A 20,162-nucleotide genomic window follows, 5' to 3' on the forward strand; every position below is an offset into this window, starting at 1 on the left:
CAGCATTCTTTAAAATCTTAAGTATTTTTTCAAAGCAATGGGGTCTCTTTCTGCTGGAAGCCTGACCTGTACTAAGGACGGAATTCCAGCCGTCCACCCCAAGGGGGCGCTCAAGACCTCTGTTTTCAGGGAGACCATTTCTTTTGGTGGAATGGAAAGGCGGCAGCTTCTCTGTTATGAAGGCCTCTTTTTAATTCTCTTTCTGTTCCCCACATCTTCCCTTCCCTTGACCTTCCTCTTCCCAACTATTTTAAATAACTCGATGGCGGTCCTCCTCCGGATTTAAGCCCTATGGGATAGGTACTTCTGTTGGTGGTTCCTTATTTTCTTTACAAAAAAGGTACTGAGGCCAGGTCAACCTTTGCAGCCCAAGTCACTGGCGGAGCTGGAAAAGGAATCCAGCATCCCAGCAGAGGAGTGGTTTACTCTGAGGAGAGGAATCTGAGGGCTGAAGTAACTTGCCCCAGACTCCACAGCTGGGAAATGGAAGAGCTTGGACACAGAGTCAGGGGTGTCTGGCCCCCAAGCCAGTTGTTTAAAAGCCGAATTCTACTTTAGTAGAAATAATGCAGTCATCTGTCACCTGGCTTGTCTTCAACTAGAATTCCCTAATAATTGGCACGTTGCTCTCATGCCAAGACAAATCCTGTTTATAATGCAAATCCTCAAGACCCTCCTTAATCATCGGAAAGATTAAACACTGTTCACTGTGGTTTATTAGGTATACTTTATGATGTTGTAATTCTTAGAAAAATTTTTGCCCGTAAATCGCCAACAGAGTGACTGCTTAATCCTTTTTTTTTTTTTTTTTGGAGGCATAATTAATGTTGGGTGACTTTTTTAACGTGAATATTTGAATACCACATTTCCTTACTGTGTTGGGTAGTTGAGAGTTTATGGCACTTCACCTAGTAAATTTATGCATTTGTGCAGTTTTCCAAAGAACACTAGGGATTGCCAAAAAGATAAGTCCTCGGAAAATGCCTTCCAAACAATTAAACTCATGGAGTGAAGGCATAAGATGTTATTGCTCTTTCTTGGAAAAAGTATTTTCTCCTGGCAAGAATTAATGTGAAGTTAAAATGAAAGTTCCGTGCTTTTGAATTGGTTAGTTTGCAATTCATAAGCCAAAGTCCTGCCGCCAGAGAGTTTAAGATTGCTGAAAAACATTAATTTCTATTCACCGTGTTTCTTGGAGACAGGAATTGTTCATTGCTCCTCTGGTTGAGAAAAGTCATGTGCCGCGGGAGGGCTGCACGTAAAATGTCAGGTAGTAGTAAAATTATTCTTAGAAGTGGACTAACGTGAAGCTTGCCTTTTTGTTGGGTTCTCAAAGACAGCACTTTTACTACTTTAAGGAGAATTAAAAAAAAAAATCTCTTTACGAAAGGGTTCAGGATGAAAAGGTATTTTGGTGTCTTGGGAGAAGTCCTACAGAAATGATTTTTTAAAAACTATAAATGACTTTTTCTCCCTTTGTCTTTTGCAGGGGAGAAAGGTAGACAGGTGGGTGAATAGACAGATGCAGCCATCACTGTAACCGAATGAATGCCGGCGTTGGGCGGCTGGCCGGCTAGATCTCAGGGAGAGCCCCTGTGGCCTGGTTGGTTCTCAGGCACGGTGCTTGTCCGTACTTGGCCCTTTTCACTGGTGCGTGGAATGGTGAGGAAAGTAGGGACAAGACAGTGTTGAGATCAGTGGGGATTTTCTGATTTGTGGTCTTGTTACCTTCTTTCCAGTTTTCCACGTTAAGGTCTCCTTGCTTTGTTCCCTCGGTAGTAAAAGTAGATGGTGGTTTTGTCTGTTGTGGTTGTTTTGAATATCCATACCTGGCAAGATGTATATGGGCAACCAGTGAAGTCTCCCGTCACGGCCCAGTTTGGAAGTATTTCTGCTGCGCGAAGTCCACTGGTAGAGCGGGGACAGCACTGGCTTTGGAACCAGACGGAACTGAGACTGAGGACTAGCCCTGCCACTTCCTCAAGGCCAACGAGCAACTTAGCCCTTCTGGACCTTCATGTCATTATCTAGAGTAGGACTGAACGTGCTTACGCTGCAAGGTTGTTGTTAAAGCTGGAGGAAATCCATGGAAAGCACCTCATGGGACCAGCCCCTCCTCCTGGGGGGATGTTGAATACAAGGTGGTTCTCACCCTTTACTAACTGTGTGACCTTGGACAAGTTACTTAACCTCTTTGTGCCTTAATTTTTGTTTTTTGCTTTGTTGTTTTCATCTGAAATAGGGATAATAAAAGTACACCTGCCTTATAGGATTGTCGTGAGGATTCAGTGATGTGCAGGGAGGGTGCTTGGCGTGTAGTGAGCCCTCCTTGAGGAGTACCTGCTGCTTATTGTTTTGTCACTATTGTAAAAATCCCAGTTACCATGGAGAACTTACAGGTAGTCGTTATGGAGTTTATCATCATGTAAAGAGGTTATGTCAAAGCACACAGATAATGACACTATTGAAATAGTACTTGCAAAATGTGATCAGTGCTTTGACACTTCCTCTTAGAATCCAAGTGCTTATGCAGTTTTGGCCGGGAATCTGGGCTGAAGTGTATTGGCAGTAAGTACTGGTAATATGAAGTCAGCTTCTGATCTCAGGTACAACCTCACATCCCCATCACTTGGCTTTAATTATATGTAAAACCAGCCTAGCCAATGCCAGAGTACTATGGTTTTCTCTGTTCTCCAACCTTCCTCTTTGGTTATTCATCCAGTTGGTGGAAGAGGGGGTCCCAGCACCGGCCACTGACTCTGTGCCCTCTTTTCTGCTTGTCGTTCCCTGCCCTGCCCTCATGCCTTCCAGCTGCCGTCAGTCCATATACATGTAATAGGATCCTTGCCTGCATGATTCTTGGACCTCTTGTTAACAACAACCCCCATATAATACGTGCGCCGTGCAGGAGGGGCTATTACTCTATGATTTCTCCTTTGGCCCCCTTCCCCCCATCCCTTTACACCATGTCCTCTCAGTAGATTAAAATACAAGTAAAACAAAGAAGGAGGGCATTCCTAATTGGTTAAACTTCCAGTTTTCCCAGGTGAGCAGGGAGTCTCTGGGAAAATTCTGAATTAGTATTACTAGCCTTGTTCCTGATTTTAGCGGGATGCTGAGCAGTGGCGAAGTTAAGTGGGCAGTCCTGGGAGCCCCAGGGTGGAGAAGCCCCCGGAAGGTTTGGTGGTCAAGGCCAGCACGATGTGGTGGGAAAAGCCCCTACCTAAATCAGAATGAGCTGCGCTCTCACCCAGCGTTGTCATTAACCAGCCAGGGGACAGCTGCACTGGGCTAGGCTCCTGGTCGGAACCAGGAGAACCCTAGCTGGCTTAGGGGAACGCTAAGGTTTCCCGTAGCCATAACTATCTGTGATTCTGTTCTTTAGCTGCTAACCTACAAAACACAATCACCACGCTTTACCGCTCTTGAAATTGATGTGACTTAATGAGATTCATACTGTAGCAGGTGTCTGCTAAATTTTAATAAAAACCTGTCTTTTCCTGTTTTTATTATAAAAGCACCTTCTACCCGTGTGCTTCTTCTGGTTGGTTTTTACCAGCGCCTCTCCCCTCTCTCCATCATCCCCACTCTCTTCACTTCCTTCTTCAGGGTTCATGGTGTTGATGGTGGGCACCCGTCATCCCAGACTTTTCTAGGCATGCATAAGTATGTATCCATGTAGATAGAAATTTCTTTTGACTATATAAAGGGATCATACTATACAGATCGTTCTGAAACTTGTGATTTTATTAGTTAGCGTTATGATTGGCAAACAATACAAAACAGTATTCCATGAAAAGTCTCCCTCACACCCTGAATCCCCAGTTCCTCCTCCTTAGAGGCAGTTGCTGTGTATCCTTCCAGAAATTTTCTGTGTAGATAGACAAATGTATGTGTGTCCAGCTGAGTGTTTTTTAAATGTAGTAGGAGCACACCATTCACTCTTTAACTCTTTGCTGCTGCTTTTTCTTTTGTTTCGTGTTAACACTGTGTTTTAGAGATGATTCCATATCAAATAATCCATGTAAGTACTTAGTAAGTGCTCGGCAACATTAATCAGCATCATCAGCCCATAAAGAGTGTTGCTACTCTTTTTTTCTTCTAGGCTGCAAAACATTCCACTGTGGCGTTGTGCTAATTCCTTATTGGTGGACGGCAGGACATTTCTGCTGTTTGGCTATTACAAATAATGCTGCAGTGAACGCCTCTGTTCCAGAGTCTTGGTGTAGATGTGTGAGTGTATCTGCAGAAGGTCCTATTGAAAGAATGTGCCTTCTAAATTTTTTGTCATTTAGAAGCAGTCTGGCGATTGGCTGCACATGTTTTATGTTCCCACCGGGAATATCAGGGGGTGCATGCTTCCTCTGCCCTTTCCAGAACTTCCTGGTCACATTTCCTAACTGATAGGTGAAGGTGATACTGTGTTTCCATTTGCATTTCTTTTACTAACATGAAACTGAATGCTTTTCCGCCATTATTAGGGTTTCTTTTTTCTGTGCTCCATTATGCCTTTGCCTTTCTTTCCATTTGTCACTATTAATTTGTCACTTATCAATTTATTTTGCAGATATTTACAATTTTCATGTAGTCAGATTTGTCTTTTCCTTCATGGCCTCTACCTTTTCAATCTTGATGCGAAAGATTACTCCTACTCCAAGATTATCAAAAAGTTCCCCTATGTCTTCTCTAATGATACTTTTGTCATTTTTTTTTTATTCTTTAAATCCCTGAGCCAGAGAAATCTGTCTTTGATTTTTTTTTTTTTTTAAGGTTTTGTTTATTTGACAGAGAGAGACACAGCGAGAGAGGGAACATAAGCAGGGGGAGTGGGAGAGGGAGAAGCAGGCCTCCCGCCCAGCAGGGAGCCCGATGCAGGGCCCGATCCCAGGACCCTGGGATCATGACCTGAGCCGAAGGCAGACGCTTAACGACTGAGCCACCCAGGCGCCCCTCTGTCTTTGATTTTAAGAATGGATTGTGGTTCAGCTTTTGTTTACTTGGGTGGCTGGACACTGAAAACCACAGGTTGCTGGAGTAGGCCAAGCACAGAACACAGGACAATGCGAGTTAGTATTGTGATATAATTAATAGTTTCCACAAATTAAAATTCCCATTTTGCCGTGTATAATTCAAGCCATAGCTTCTGAAAGCTTCTTTTCCCTCTTCCTCCCTCCCCACCCATGAACTTCTCTTAGGTAGAAGACAAGCCTTCTGCTCTGTTAACAATTTACCACTAATGGAAACACATCGATACTTTTCTTGATGTTGCATTGATCAAAAGACAGGTATTTGGCCTTTTCTTTTTTGGCCCAGAGGAAGTACTTCAGCCCGCTGTTTGTTGTTTGTTTCTTTCCTTTTTAAAACGATTTTTAAATTTATTTTAGAGAAAGAGAGAGAGCATGAACAGGGGGAGGGGCAGAGGGAGGGGGAGAGTCTCAAGCAGGCTCCCGACTCAGCGTGGAGCCCGACCCTGAGATCATAACCTGTGCCGAAATCAAGAGTCTGACACTCAACCGACTGAGCCACCCAGGCGCCCAGCCCACTGTTTCTTAGTTGCAGTTGCTACCTTATGGTTTCCAAGATGGGGTACTGGGTGACATACAGGCAAGAAGGAAATGGAAGAGCAATGGTAGCGATTTTCCCCGGGGAAGCGTGGCATTCTGGAATGTTGAGAGAATTCATTCATTTATTTATTTACTTATTTTAATATCTGAAGCCACTGACACTGCTTAGCTACGTTGGTTTGTGGGTTTATGATATTACCACTGTCTGTTACCAGGAAACTTTTTCACGGATTTTTAAAAAATTATTATTATTTTGGGACGCCTGGATGGCTCAGTCATTAAGCGTCTGCCTTTGGCTCAGGTCATGGTCCCAGGGTCCTGGGATCGAGCCCCACATTGGGCTCCGTGCTCGGTGGGAAGCCTGCTTCTTCCTTTCCCGCTCCCCCTGCTTGTGTTCTCTCTCTTGCTGTCTCTCTCTCTCTCTGTCAAATAAATAAATAAAATCTTTAAAAAAATTATTTTACTAGCAAGCTAGCTCTTTCTATTCAAAATTAGCAACAGCCGTTGTGGCTTCCCTGGGCTATGGTCCCGCACTTCCTGCAGGAAATGGTGATGCTAGTACTTGATTTTGCCAATTTCTCGGAAATATTTTGGGCCTCCATGCAGCATTTGCTCTCCCTCTCTTAAATAGAAAAGCGTCTCTAAATTTAAAGCAGCAGGCTCACTAATGTCTTCCTGTTACCAGCACTAGGTAATTGTGGCCGGGGTAACTCTGGATTACCAGAGTTTCAGGTCCAATAAAACAAAAGCCATCTAATAAAAAACTCAAAGCCAGAGAAGATCTGTGCTGAAGTGGCTCATTTCTGTACTTACTTTTTATGTCTTGTGTCAGATATGTCCTTTCAGAAGGATCGGTTAGCTTTCTCCCCTGGTTCTTTTTACAGCAGAAATCTTTTTCCTTGAACATTTTATTTTGTTTTTAAACATGCACGCGTGCACACACAAACACATACACACTCTCTCAGCCTAGAAGAACTTACTTAGCTTGCTTCAAGAAAGCCAGTGCAGAAAACTCTGGATTTAGCCCCGATTTATTTTTTTAGCTATAACTCATGAATTGTGCTGGAGAAGGTGTTAGAGATTATCTGTTATCTGGCGTTGCATGTAAAGAAATGGAGATCCAAAAAGGGGATTCAGGATCATAGATATTGGTCAAAGCAAGACTATAGGCTTTGGACTCCTGGTTTAACACGCTTGCTAGAATAACTCATTGAAATCCAATTCTTTCTTTGTAATTGTCTTTAGAGTTAAATATCATGCCGTGTATTTAAGTAATGAACCAAAGGGAGCTCCTTTTAGAGCAAATCTGTCACATAGAGTAGCACTTTACAAAACCTAGTGTGTTAATAGGCGTTAACATGGAAGAAAGAAGGCAATATAGAGAACCTCTTTCCTTCTTTACAGAGTAAGGGTACTAATGTCTAGGAAAACACCCTCGAACCCTGGCACCTATAACTTGAAACCCAAGGAATCCGAGTCAGATGGCTCTGCTGACAGGAATAATCATTTCAGTGTTGGTCGCTGGGAGGAAGATAATTTCTACCTGCTGTATTTCTCAGTGGTGGGTGTGTTTCAGAACCCTGCTGTGGTTCTGTCAAGGTCCTTTTCTTGGAAGGTCTGCAGTGTTGAAGGTCAGAGTAGCAGGAGGAGAAGAACAGTTCAGATCTCTTCTGGCCACTATTGTTTAGAGTCTGTAATGGTCACAGCTGACTGGGAGAGCTCACTTAATAACAGAGTAGGTAAACTGAGGTAATCCACCCACCGTTGGACCTTAACGAGATGCCTGCAGAACACAGCTTGAAGGAGACCGAAGACAGAACCTGCTGGATGAACTTGTAACTCGAGAGAGACTACTTGTGGCATCCTTTAAGAACGAGGGTGCAGAACCAGATCTCATCAGGTAGGATGCTTTCATTTACAGGGATTACGTGATGGGTGAAGATGTGTTTGCAGAGATTACAGATTTGTTTCCTCAACTTCTTAATTTAACTAGTAAAATGTACTCAGCTCCTTTGTAGTGTTTGACTATCTTTTTTTTTCTGTTTGGGGTTCTTTAATGTTCTAGATTTAGTAAACCGGGTGGGTTCAGCCGAATCTCATCCTGAGGGAAGAATGTCTGGGGAGAGTACAGACGATGTCAGCAAATCTCCCTTGCCATTCTTCAGTTGCTTTCTGCTATGTGAGCTGTCTTTTAAACTCCTGAAGTCATGTACTCATCTGTGGCGGAAAAGAGGTGTTTTGTTTTTCCACTGGCACGTTGGAAAGCTGTGTCCTAGTAAGACTTGTCATCTGTGGCTCACGAAGGTAGGGGAGTGGGGCAGGTGGATTCTTGTCTATTCTGTGCCCGGGAGTGATTCACATGCCAACGCGGTTGATGGTCGCTCTGTACCCACTTCTGTTGGAAGACCAGGAGAAGCCGTCCAGCTTTCCAGGTTTGGGGTTAACGAACCCTGTATGGTTACATCTTTAGAACTGGCCTTCCCCCCTGCTTCCAGAGCTCCTCTGTGGGAACCATCACAGAAGGAAATGAACTTAGGGTAGAAACTTGCTTCCCTTCCTCTTCCCCGCTAGGGATGATGCTTTCATTCTGGAGAGGAGCTCGTTTCTGCCGAGTTCCTGGTCAGGAATAACGTGGCTTCCCAAGGGCAATGGTGTTTGACCTTCGGCCACACGTTCCTAGGCCCCACCTCAGACAATTAAATCGGGGCTGGACGTCGGGGAAGGAGGGTCCCAGGTGAGGTCCATAGGCAGCTGCCAGGATTACAGACCACTGCCCTGGGGCAAGCTGAGGAGGATAAAACAATTTCCTGTCCTCCTGAGAGCTCTCCGGAGCATGTGATCAGCGTTTTTAACCTGTCCTGGGCAGGGTTTGTGAGAAGCCTCGGGTGGGCAGGATGTTTCTCTGGCGGCAGTGGCGGCGGTCCAGGGCCACATGAGCAAGGGGATCCCTAGGCAGAGTGAGTGCCATCTGTCAAGAAGGGCCTTTACCTTGAGGAAGAGGTCTTTGTAGTCCAGAAGGTGAACTGAGGCATACTCAGGAGACAGAGTCAAGTGCACAGGTGATGGGGGGCATCTACACACCCCTGCTTTGTGGTCATAGAGGCCGTGATCACGACGGACGGTGATAGTTACCCCTCGGCAAGAGTTTGCCGTGTGTCAGGCTCTGCTTATTGCTCTTCATTATGTCATGTAAAGATGCCGAGGGGGCCACTGCGTGTACTAGGTCTTCATGGGTTTTGTGGATTTTCTAGTCCCCCTCTTGCTCGTCACCCGTCTTCTCTCCCATGATGCTCTCCACATCCTTGTTATGTAAAGTGTGACCTGCGCAGAGGTGTCCGCACCACCCGGGAGCGTGTTAGAAATGCAGAATCTCAGACCCCTTGCCTGACCTTCTGGATCTGCATTTTTAAAAAATTTTATTTTAAATAGGCTACACGCCCAGCATGGGGCTTGAACTCAGGACCCTGAGGTTAAGAGTCACATGCTCTACCCACTGAGCCAGCCAGGCGCCCCTGAATCTGCATTTTTAACAAGATCCTCAGGTGATTTGCATGCCCCTTACAATCTGAGAAACACGGCTCTGTCTCCTTTGTTCTTAAGGGTGGCACTTGGCATCCAAGTCACCCAAGAGGCTTGTGAAAACAATACAAAGGGAGGAGAGAGACAGAGAAGAGAAAAGACGTACACGTGTCAGGACCGTTTCCTTGCAGGGTTGAGTTAGTCTGGTGTGAGGCTGCTGGCTCACATCTGCTGTGTGCTTTCGGGGTGCCGGGCACCCTGCTGAGCTCCGCCTGCGTATTTGCTCGGGAGATCTTTAGCGCATCTGTCCATTTTATGCTAGAGAAACTGAGATCTGGAGGGGTCAGGTCACTTGCACAAGATTCTAAAACCAATCAGTGTCAGAGTTGGGGTTTCACCCAGATGTGAGCGTCTTCAGTTGAGAACTCTTCACCCTTGTCCCTCGAGCAGGGCGGGACCCGGCATCAGGACTCAGCTCTGTGGCTTGCTGGTCTCCCAGCCATCTTGGCTTCAAAATCATTGACCTTGAAGTGCGGATATGTTTGCTGCTTCTCTTTCATTGTCGTGAGGACCAGGTGAGCTGATCAGTATGTGAAGGGCTTTGTGAACTCCAAAACCTTTACAAATAGAAGATGTTCTTCCTGGCGCCTCGTTCTGCCGTGGGGCCAGGAGGAAGCTCACCCTGCTGCCTCCCTCCCCCCTCCCCAACCCTGGAGGGCTCCTGTCCCATCCCTGGCCTCCCTGACTGACCAGTCTTGTTCCAGCTCATTCTCCCCTTTCCAAATCTCGTCATGTCCCCTTTCCTCAGTGCCCGGCTTGCTGCTCGTTATCTCACTAGCAAATGGTCACACATGCACTCTAGCCACGGAATCCATGGATGGCAGTGACTTATCTTCTGGAGGTTTGTCACCTGAAGCCTCTTGGGCCCCAAGTAAATTGACGGATGGGAGAATTTTAGAGTAGTCGGTGGATCGGTGGCAGAGGTGTTTTGGGCAAGACGTCTGAAGTCCTACTATGACTGCCTCTTCCTTGGCCTAAGGCTGATCCACACGGTGGGCCTAAAGCTGTTGCTTGTAGGGGAACGGTTGGGGTGGCATGGGGTGGCATGGGGACAGAGAGGCCACACTGAGGAGGGACCACAAAGCAGTGATGACCAAAGCCCTGGGGGTTTGAAATCACTGAGGTAACCAGCCAGGCTGATTATGCTCATGCTCTCAAGATGAGACTGAGGGGAGCACGTATATTGTTGCGTCTTGTTTGCTTGCTCAGGAGCAGTAGTCTAGAACAGTTCAGAATAAGCTTCCAGAAGAATTCTTTTAAAAGCGGCAGAGATGTGACTCCTGAGGGGTGATTTGAAGAAGGTAGGGATGGCTAGAACAGAATGGATAGAACGGTCCGGTCCAGGTGCCACGGGGCTAGCTGAGAGTGAGAAACCTCCATGGAGACGGTAAGTGCAGGTAAACCGAGGAGAGGTAATGCTAGGTGGCCTGGAAGGTGAATTGTTGATGAATCCCTGTCGGGCCGGGATTGCTTTCGACTCACCGTACCTGTCCTAGCAGGAACGTGTGCATACACACCTGTCTGTAGGAGTTTGCTAGAGCTGCTGCAACAGGGCACCAACACACTGGGGGGGCTTAACTACCCCGGATGTCTTTGCTCACAGTTCTAGAGGCTGGAAGTCCAGATCCAGGAGTCATGGGCAGGGTGGTTCCTTCTGAGGGCGGTGACACAGGGTCTGTTCTAGGCCTCGATCCTGGGCTTGTGGTTGGCTGACTTCATGTGGTTGTCCCTCTGTGTGTGGGCCAGTGTCCAAACTCCCTCTAAAGGTACCAGTCGTGCTGGATCATGGCCCACCCCAACGGCCTCATTTTCATTTAATTATCTCTCGAAAGAACCCGTCTCCAGATATTGTTGCGTCCTGAGGTATGTACTAGGGGTTCGCACTTCCAACATCGAAATGTTTGTGGGGACACAATTCAGCCCAGAACTCAGTCCCAAAATGCGAGTCCCATAGACACTCCAGGAGGATCTGGCCAATGAGAGGATGCATGCTAGATAAAAGCAGTCTCAAGTATTTGTAGGGAAATCTGCTTGTGGAGCATGAAAGGGGCACCCAGATGGCACTGACCCAACTCGTCAGGGAGGACAGCACCTGTGTCCGAGGCAGGAAATAAGTATCTTGGTGAGCGTATGAATGAAAGGATGTCAGAGTCTGTGCTAGAAGTCATTGTCTTAGGTTGGAAGTCAGAGTTTCCGGTCTTTGATTTCACTCACCTGCCTACGTCAGAGTGTTATTTTTGCCCTCTGTACCCCTGACCCCCACACTTGAGGCCTCCCCAGCCCTCCCCAACTTCTCAAACCCTAATAATTCTTTCTGTAATAGCCTTCTGAGGATCTGAGTTCGGATGTAGACATGAGCAGTTTGGGTTCACAGTGCAGCTTGTCCTCTTGCCTCCTGACTGTCAGGATGCCTGGTCATGCCTGATACTGGGGCTGTTCAGCTCTGTCTTTGGAGAAACCCCATTTCCTTCTCTGCCAGTCAGTTTCTCTGATTCAGTCCTCCCCATGGCTGATTCCTGGTTCTGGGCTTCTCCAGCGTTGTTTCTACTTCTCTGATCTCTAGATTCCTCCAACGTTTTTGTTTGCTTCTGTCATCCTTTCTGTCACTGCAGGTCGCTTTGTCACTTGGGGGTGGGGGCTGGGGGCTGGGTGGGGGCACATGCCTGCGCCTTAGGTCGCGACCTACAGAAATAACATTGGCCAGAAAGCCTTATCAGAACTTAAGCATGTGGTAGATGCACTCTCTGTGCACAGTTTGTCATTAATGCCACCACGGCGCGCTCCCCGTGGCAGATTTGGGGTGAATCTGCTCATCAGTATCTCGAAGCCCCATGATAACCGGCAGCCAGAGCACGAGATCACGTGGACCCCCCCCCGCTTCCGGTTTCCTTTGTGTGACCCCCACTCCTCTCTTGCCCACACCCGAACCCTTAGCCTCCTTTCTCCCAGGGGTCCCCCTCCCCTTCCTCCTCTTTTCCCTTCCTCCTCATATGTGGCCTTATTAAGGAGAGGAGAGGATTGTCAGACCTCAGTTTGGATTAGCATTTCCTTGAACCAGACATTAATGTGGCAATCACGCCCTTGAATGCGGAGCTGTCATGTGATGGAATCTTAGTTGTACCTTACGGATTAGCTGGTCATTATTCGAAAGCAGTAAACCTTGAGGTACGACCGCAGTCTAAATAAGCAATGGTTGACTAATTTAGGGCATTTGGAAACTTGTTAAAGAAGTCTCTGGGTAACAATGTCTCTCAGAAGATAAGCCGTGACTTAGAAAGCAGTGACACAGCTTCTGATTTAAAATCCTGCTGCCCTTTATATCTGAGAGCATTGTTGAGTCTCACAATTAGTTAAATCTTTGTCTGTAGAGAGGGGAAAAAAAAAAAATCCTTGCATACTCCACTGCTTGGTGAGCATCTCAAAGATTATGTGATTAACTCAGCTGTAGTGGGTGGCTAATTGGCTAAACTTTAATCCTCACACCACCAACTATATTGAGGATTATAGGAAATAGGAAGTTATTTAGATGTCGAGATGGTAGATGTGTGTCAGGAATGGCATATGAATAAGCAGACCGATTGCTAAAATCAAAAGAATAACGATGATAATGGAATGTTCACATTTTCTTCGAGTGTGAACTTTACACTTGATTTCAGATATCTCTCTTTGAGCTGTTAAAAAAAAGTATGACACCTCCAGTTTGTATTTCATGTCAGTGTCACCATATGGGAAGCCGGGGAGCGGGGGAGCGAAAGAAAAATCTACATGAAATTTTACATTAAAAGCATCCCTCCCCCATTTTAAGTCACTGAAAGTTTTATTTCAATTCAAAGCCTGAGTTATAAGAAGGATGACTTGTATCTTTCCTAAAGAGTCATTGGCTTATATTTTACGTTGCTTCAAGTTATTATTAACACACGAGCAACCTACTTTTCTAGAAGTAGGAAGTAGGTAAAGAATGCGTACCTGCATAAGTAATATGTTCACACGGCTGAGAAATTTAAAAAGCATTTAACAGGATTTGGGGACAAGCCTCCCTCCCGCTACATTCCCCACTTCTGGACCTAAGTATCACTGTTAAAAATTGTGGGCAGATCCTTACAAAGTTCTCTTAAGCGTATACCAGCAAATATGAATATGTTTCCTTATTTCCCTCTGTCTTTTATACTAATGATACATACCATTCTACCACACTAACGGTCACCCAATCAAATATATTAGAGAGCTTCCCAAACCAGCAGATTTGTCATTCGTTTTTATATAGCCTTATAATATTTCATTATATGCATGTACCATAATTTCTTCAACTAGCTTCCTGTTAACAGATGTGTGTATTGTTTCCAGTCAATTACACATATATTTTAGATGTATGCATATATACTTAATGCATATACTTTTTTCTACTACAAAAAGATGTTGGTGAATAACCTTACACTGAAGGGAGTTCACATGTGGGGAAGTCTGTCTCTAGATAGGTTCTTATAAGTAGGAAGACTGGATCAGAGGGCGTACGCTCTTGTAACTCTCACAGAACCAGTTTAGACCTAACCTAGCCATTCATGTGAGTGCCTATTTCCATACAGTCTGCCCCAGAGATGGTGTTAATAAACTTTGGTTTCCTATTCCTATCTAATATATGAAGATAGTTCTTTCTTAGTGGAGTTTTATGTAGTTACTATATATAATTTAATGAACCAAGGTGATCAGGAAATTCTCCTGTGTTTCTCTTTAGTATTCTCGGGCTCTTATTTTATAACCATTAAATACTTGATCCACTTGGAATTTAATTTGGTGAAGAATACGAATCCCACTTTTTTTCCCTACTTGGCTACCCTATTTTTTTGACTGACGTTTTTTTACCAAATAATCCACTTTCACAAATTTTGAGATGATGGGCTTTGTGATATCATACATCTGTGTGTGTTTGGATCTGTTTCTGGACTTTGTGGTGTGTTCTGGGGTCTCTCTCTGACTACTCACGTGCTAGCACCTTTACTCTCGAGGCTTTATTGTACGTTTTAATAACATGATTGGGCTCGCCTCCTGTCATTATACTTCTGTTTTTAGAGTTTTGATTTTTTTTTTTAAACATGAATTCTAGAATCAGCTAACCTGGTTTTTAAAAAGGGGTTAAACCTAAAAAGGTTTTAAAAAGGGAAAAATCACTTTTTTAAAATTGGCATTCCATAAAATCTTGAAACCCTTTATAGTGTTGACTCTCCCTCTCCAGGAACATGTCTCCGTTGGGCCAAGCTGTCTTTCAGGGCTTTCAGAATGTCTTCAAGTGAGCTGTACACATTTCTGGTTTAAGGTATTTTTAGGTATTTTTTGTTTTTGGTGGTTTCAAATTCACTTTTTCACGCCATCATGCTTTTTGGTTGTCGTTTATATGGAAGCTGTTCATACTATTAATATCATATTAATATATTAACATATTAGTTATTAATATTAATATTAACATATAAGCTATTAATATCATAACCACTCTTACTGCTCTGATTGCTTCTAGACTTTCTGTTGATTCTCTTATATTTTCCAGTTATATTTGTTTGTTTTTAAGAGAAAGGAAGCAGTTTCTGGAAGCTTCCCAATCGATAAACTGGCTCAAGAGAGAACTAGACTGGGCTTGCATCACATGCTAGGTTATGCCAAAAACCATGGAAGAATGGAGTTGACATGATTGGCTTAGGTCTGCCCAGGAGACACGTATCCCTGAGCTGAAACTGAGGATGGGCTCATGTTCCCCGAGCAGTGGAGCCTCGAACAGAATCAAGGTTCTGATAAGAAGTGAGAAGAGACTTAGCGAAGTTGGGAAGGCAAGCCATAGTGACTGCATCAACCCTCCCCCCACAGCTTTTCCAGCAGCGCTAACTCACTACATCTCGAAGTGTCCTCTGACCCTGGACATGGAAGGTTCTCGAGTTCTGTGACTGCACTAAGGACCTTCATCTCCTGTTCTTCTCCTGTTCCTGAAGTCCCTAAGAAGTGGTAGCTCACTGGCCTTCTGGGTGATTTTATTTAAGTTCATGTGGAACTTAGATAATCACTTTAAACCTTCAATTCCCTTTTTAAGGAAGCTGGGATATTTACCGCTACCACCTGTCTGCCTGAAGAGGTTTAGGAGATATGCTTTTGAAGTTCAACACGGTTCTTATAGTGACACATTTGTGTAGTTTTATAGAGCTGGTTTCTTCTGCAGACAGATGATCTCGTGCATTTTATGTCAGTTATTGTGTAACTCTTCGTTTGGGAGGTAATAGCTTCTGAGCTCGTCTCCACATTCTGGAGAAATGCAATAGGTTAATTCGATGCGTGGACTGATACCTCATATGACAAGAGAGAGTATTTGGAGTAGGGACTGACCTGAAAAGTCTGGAATATATATTGGCTTGGTACATTTTTTTTTTCTGTATTAACTACTGGTCCGATAAGCAGCCATGCAGTGTGTATAGTGACCATGTTTCCTTGGGGAGAAAAACTGAGTATGTCACATGACAGTGGCTTTTGTGACTCCTTTTGTGGAGGAGGCAGTTTGGTTGAAGGGTTAGGCCAAAATGTTGATACTTTGAGATATTCCTGTGGTTTGTGGGAACTGACAGAATTTTTAAAAATATAAACTTAATCTAAAAGTGGTGCATTATGTCATAAACACCCAAAGTGTACAAAAGAGTAATCAATGAAAATTGGAGCTCCCTCCCACTTCAACAGATATGAAGTTCCTCATTTCTTCCCCAGAGGCAACCACTTCTAACAGTTTTTTAACGTGTCCTTCCAGAGAGATTCTACATATTTACAAGGGCGTGCACATACACACACACACACACACACACGTGTGCGCATACACACACACACAAACCTCCAATCTCCCTCTCACCTCTTATTTTTAATAGGAATTATAGTATAATGTGCTCTTGAGAGAGTCTTGACTCTCTGCACTGTCTTTTCAGCTCCACAGGATATCTTGGAGATTATGAAGTATAATGTTTAAACTAATACTCATAAGTCTCGAAAGTGTCTCAGAACCTGACAGAGTAGCTATTCAAAGTTTTTTGGTGGTGGTTATACTCAGAAGACTGAGGATCACTCAAATGGACCTCTGTAGTCATTTTAGTCCAGATTTTTTTTTTCTCTCCATGGGATAGGAAAGGAACTCTGTCAGCAGCCTGACTTCCAAATAGATACTGAGTGGAAAGAAAGATTATCCATTTGGATGACTGATCAAGCAAGTGAATCTAAAGACCTTGAGATGTGAATCAATATTAGTCATTGCAATCCCACGCTGTTGATCAAGTCGACAAAGCTACCCTGTGATACCCCGTGAAATGAACGTAGTCTGTCCACAAACAGGTTAGCAGCAGTAACCTGGTAACTTCTCTCCTCAGAAGGTTTTGAAAGCTGGACAACAAAGAACTATCAAATAAAAAATTGTAAGATGCCATTTATTATAACATTAAAAACATGAAATATGTAGGAATAAGTCAAATGAAAGGTGTATGAAACCTCTACACTCAAAATTATAACATTGTTTAGAGAAATTAAGGAAAAATTACAAGGTATACCATGTTCAGGGATTGGAAGACTCAATATTGTAAAGATGTCGGCTCTCTCAAGATTGACCTGTAGGTTCAGAACAGACCCATTTAGAGTCCCCAGCCAGTTGTTTTTTCTTTTTGTCATTTAAGAAGATGATTCTAAACTTTATATGGCATTTAAAAGAACCAGGAAAAGCCAAGGCAATTTTGAAGAACAAAAGGCATGAGGGCTCACGTTATCAGTTATCAGGACTTGCCATAAAGCTGTATTATGATGTGGGCACAAGGGCAGATAAGCCAGTGGAACAATACAGAGTCTACACACATATTGCCATTTGACTCATGACAAAGGTGCACTGCAGTGTAGTGGAGAAAAGACAGTCTCTTCAATAAATAATGTTAGATCAACTAGATATGCATATGGAAGGAAAAGAATCTTAGCCTTTGCATCACTCTCCATAAAGATCAGTACCAAAAGGATTGTAGATCTAATGTGAAAGGTGAAATGAGAGCTTATAGGAGAAAACATAGGAGAATGTCTTTATGACATTGGGATGGGCAAGCATTTCTTATAGGACACATAGAGCATTTAACATGAAAGAAACACACGATAAGTTGAACCTCCTTAAAATAAGGAATTTTGTTTATCAAGAGATACCACAAAGCATGAAAGACAAGCCACAGAATGAGAGTCTGTATTTGCGTTGCATATATCTGACACCGGAGTTGTATCCAGAATATATAAAGAACTCCTATAATTTAAGAAAATGACTGACAACCCATTAGGAAAAGGAGGCAGAAGACTAGAATTTGGACATCACAAAAGAGGATGCCCAGTTGCTGGTGAGCATAGGAAAAGATGTGTGACTTAACTAGTTATCGGGAAAGTGTGAAGAAAAAGCATGATACCAGGCCATCGCACCTAACAGAATGGCGGGAATTAAAATGGCAGATGGGTCAAGTGTTGCTGGATGTGGAGTGGCTGGAATTCTCACACCCTGCTGGTGAAACTCCCTCTCAATTCTGCAACCGCTTTGGAAAACCGCTTGACTGTATCTCCTAAAACTGAGTTGTACAAAAGCATGTTTAAGACCGTGTAAAGCAGCATTATTATTATTCCTACCTCTAAACAGCTCAGTGAACACCTACACTCTGGTGGGTAAATACATGATGGCATATTTATACAGTGATACCACGCAGAAAATCTATAAAGCTGCATGCCATACGATGGATGAATCTCACAAACATCACGTTGAGCAGAATGAGTCTGACTTAAGACCACATATTGTAAGATCCCCTTCCCGTAAAGGCAGAATTTCCTTATACTATTACAAATCGCAAAAGTGGGTCCCTTTGCGGGAAGCAGTGAGTAAGAAGGGGGCACAAGATAGCCTGGTGTTCTTCGGTGCTCTGTTTCTTGCCAGGGTGGTGATCAACTGGGGGTGTTTGCTCCGCAAATTATCTTTGAGCTGTACGCTTAATGACTTTTCTGTTTTTTTTTTTTATTTTTTTATTGTTATATTAATCACCATATATTACATCCTTTGTTTTTGATGTAGTGTTCCATGATTCATTGTTTGTGCATAACACCCAGTGCTCCATGCAGAATGTGCCCTCTTTAATACCCATCACCAGGCTAACCCATCCCCCTACCCTCCTCCCCTCTAGAACCCTCAGTTTGTTTTTCAGAGTCCATCATCTCTCATGGTTCGTCTCCCCCTCTGACTTACTCCCCTTCATTCTTCCTCTCCTGCTATCTTCTTCTTTTTCTTTCTTCTTAAAATATGTTGCGTTATTTGTTTCAGAAGTACAGGTCTGTGATTCAACAGTCTTGCACAATTCACAGCGCTCACCGTAGCACATACCCTCCCCAATGTCTATCACCCAGCCACCCCATCCCTCCCACCCCCAACCACTCCAGTAACACTCAGTTTGTTCCTGAGATTAAGAATTCCTCATATCAGTGAGGTCATATGATACATGTCTTTCTCTGATTGACTTATTTCACTCAGCATAACACCCTCCAGTTCCATCCACGTCGTTGCAAATGGCAAGATCTCATTCCTTTTGATGGCTGCATAATATTCCATTGTGTATATATACCACCTCTTCTTTATCCATTCATCTGTCGATGGACATCTTGGCTCTTTCCACAGTTTGGCTATTGTGGACATTGCTGCTATAAACATTGGGGTGCATGTACCCCTTCGGGTCCCTACATTTGTATCTTTGGGGTAAATACCCACTAGTGCAATTGCTGGATCGAATGGTAGCTCTAATTTCAACTGTTTGAGGAACCTCCATACTGTTTTCCAGAGGGGTTGCACCAGCTTACATTCCCACCAACAGTGTAGGAGGGTTCCCCTTTCTCCACATCCCCGCCAACATCTGTCGTTCCCTGACTTGTTAATTTTAGCCATTCTGACTGGTGTGAGGTGGTATCTCATTGAGGTTTTGATTTGGATTTCCCTGATGCCGAGCGATGTGGAGCACTTTTTCATGTGCCTGTTGGCCATTTGGATGTCTTCTTTGGAAAAATGTCTGTTCATGTCTTCTGCCCATTTCTTGATTGGATTATTTGTTCTTTGGGTGTTGAGTTTGATAAGTTCTTTATAGATTTTGGATACTAGCCCTTTATCTGATATGTCATTTGCAAATATTTTCTCCCATTCTGTCGGTTGTCTTTTGGTTTTGTGGACTGTTTCTTTTGCTGTGCAAAAGCTTTTTATCTTGATGAAATCCCAATAGTTCATTTTTGCCCTGGCTTCCCGTGCCTTTGGCGATGTTTCTAGGAAGAAGTTGCTGCGGCTGAGGTCGAAGAGGTTGCTACCTGTGTTCTCCTTTAGGATTTTGATGGACTCCTGTCTCCCGTTTAGGTCTTTCAACCATTTGGAGTCTATTTTTGTGTGTGGTGTAAGGAAATGGTCCAGTTTCATTCTTCTGCATGTGGCTGTCCAATTTTCCCAACACCATTTGTTGAAGAGACTGTCTTTTTTCCATTGGACATTCTTTCCTGCTTTGTCAAAGATAAGTTGACCATAGAGTTGAGGGTCCATTTCTGGGCTCTCGATTCTGTTCCATTGATCTATGTGTCTGTTTTTGTGCCAGTACCATACTGTCTTGATGATGACAGCTTTGTAATAGAGCTGGAAGTCCGGAATTGTGATGCCGCCAGCTTTGCTTTTCTTTTTCAATATTCCTCTGGCTATTCGGGGTCTCTTCTGGTTCCATACAAATTTTAGGATTATTTGTTCCATTTCTTTGAAAAAAGTGGATGGTATTTTGATGGGGATTGCATTGAATGTGTAGATTGCTCTAGGTAGCATTGACATCTTCACAATGTTGGTTCTCCCAATCCATGAGCATGGAACGTTTTTCCATTTCTTTGTGTCTTCTTCAATTTCTTTCAAGAGTATTTTCTAGTTTTCTGAGTACAGATCCTTTGCCTCTTTGGTTAAATTTATTCCTAGGTATCTTATGGTTTTGG

At 43.8% G+C, this 20,162-nt stretch overlaps 1 protein-coding gene across 4 annotated transcripts in view; it reads left to right on the plus strand.

Annotated features, from left to right (window-relative positions):
• Window positions 1-20,162, plus strand: part of STX8 (syntaxin 8) — a 255,090-nt gene that overhangs the window by 15,407 nt on the left and 219,521 nt on the right. For all 4 annotated transcript variants that reach the window (XM_028124955.1, XM_028124957.2, XM_088027971.1 and 1 more), the window contains exon 4: window positions 7,354-7,464. In XM_028124955.1, coding sequence (XP_027980756.1) covers window positions 7,354-7,464 — 111 coding nt within the window. The remainder of the gene's footprint in view (window positions 1-7,353; window positions 7,465-20,162) is intronic.

The sequence above is a fragment of the Eumetopias jubatus genome, unplaced genomic scaffold (assembly GCF_037043125.1).
Source record: "Eumetopias jubatus isolate StellerSeaLion01/CBP00866 unplaced genomic scaffold, mEumJub1_p1.0 scaffold_10, whole genome shotgun sequence".
NCBI lineage: Eukaryota > Metazoa > Chordata > Mammalia > Carnivora > Otariidae > Eumetopias > Eumetopias jubatus.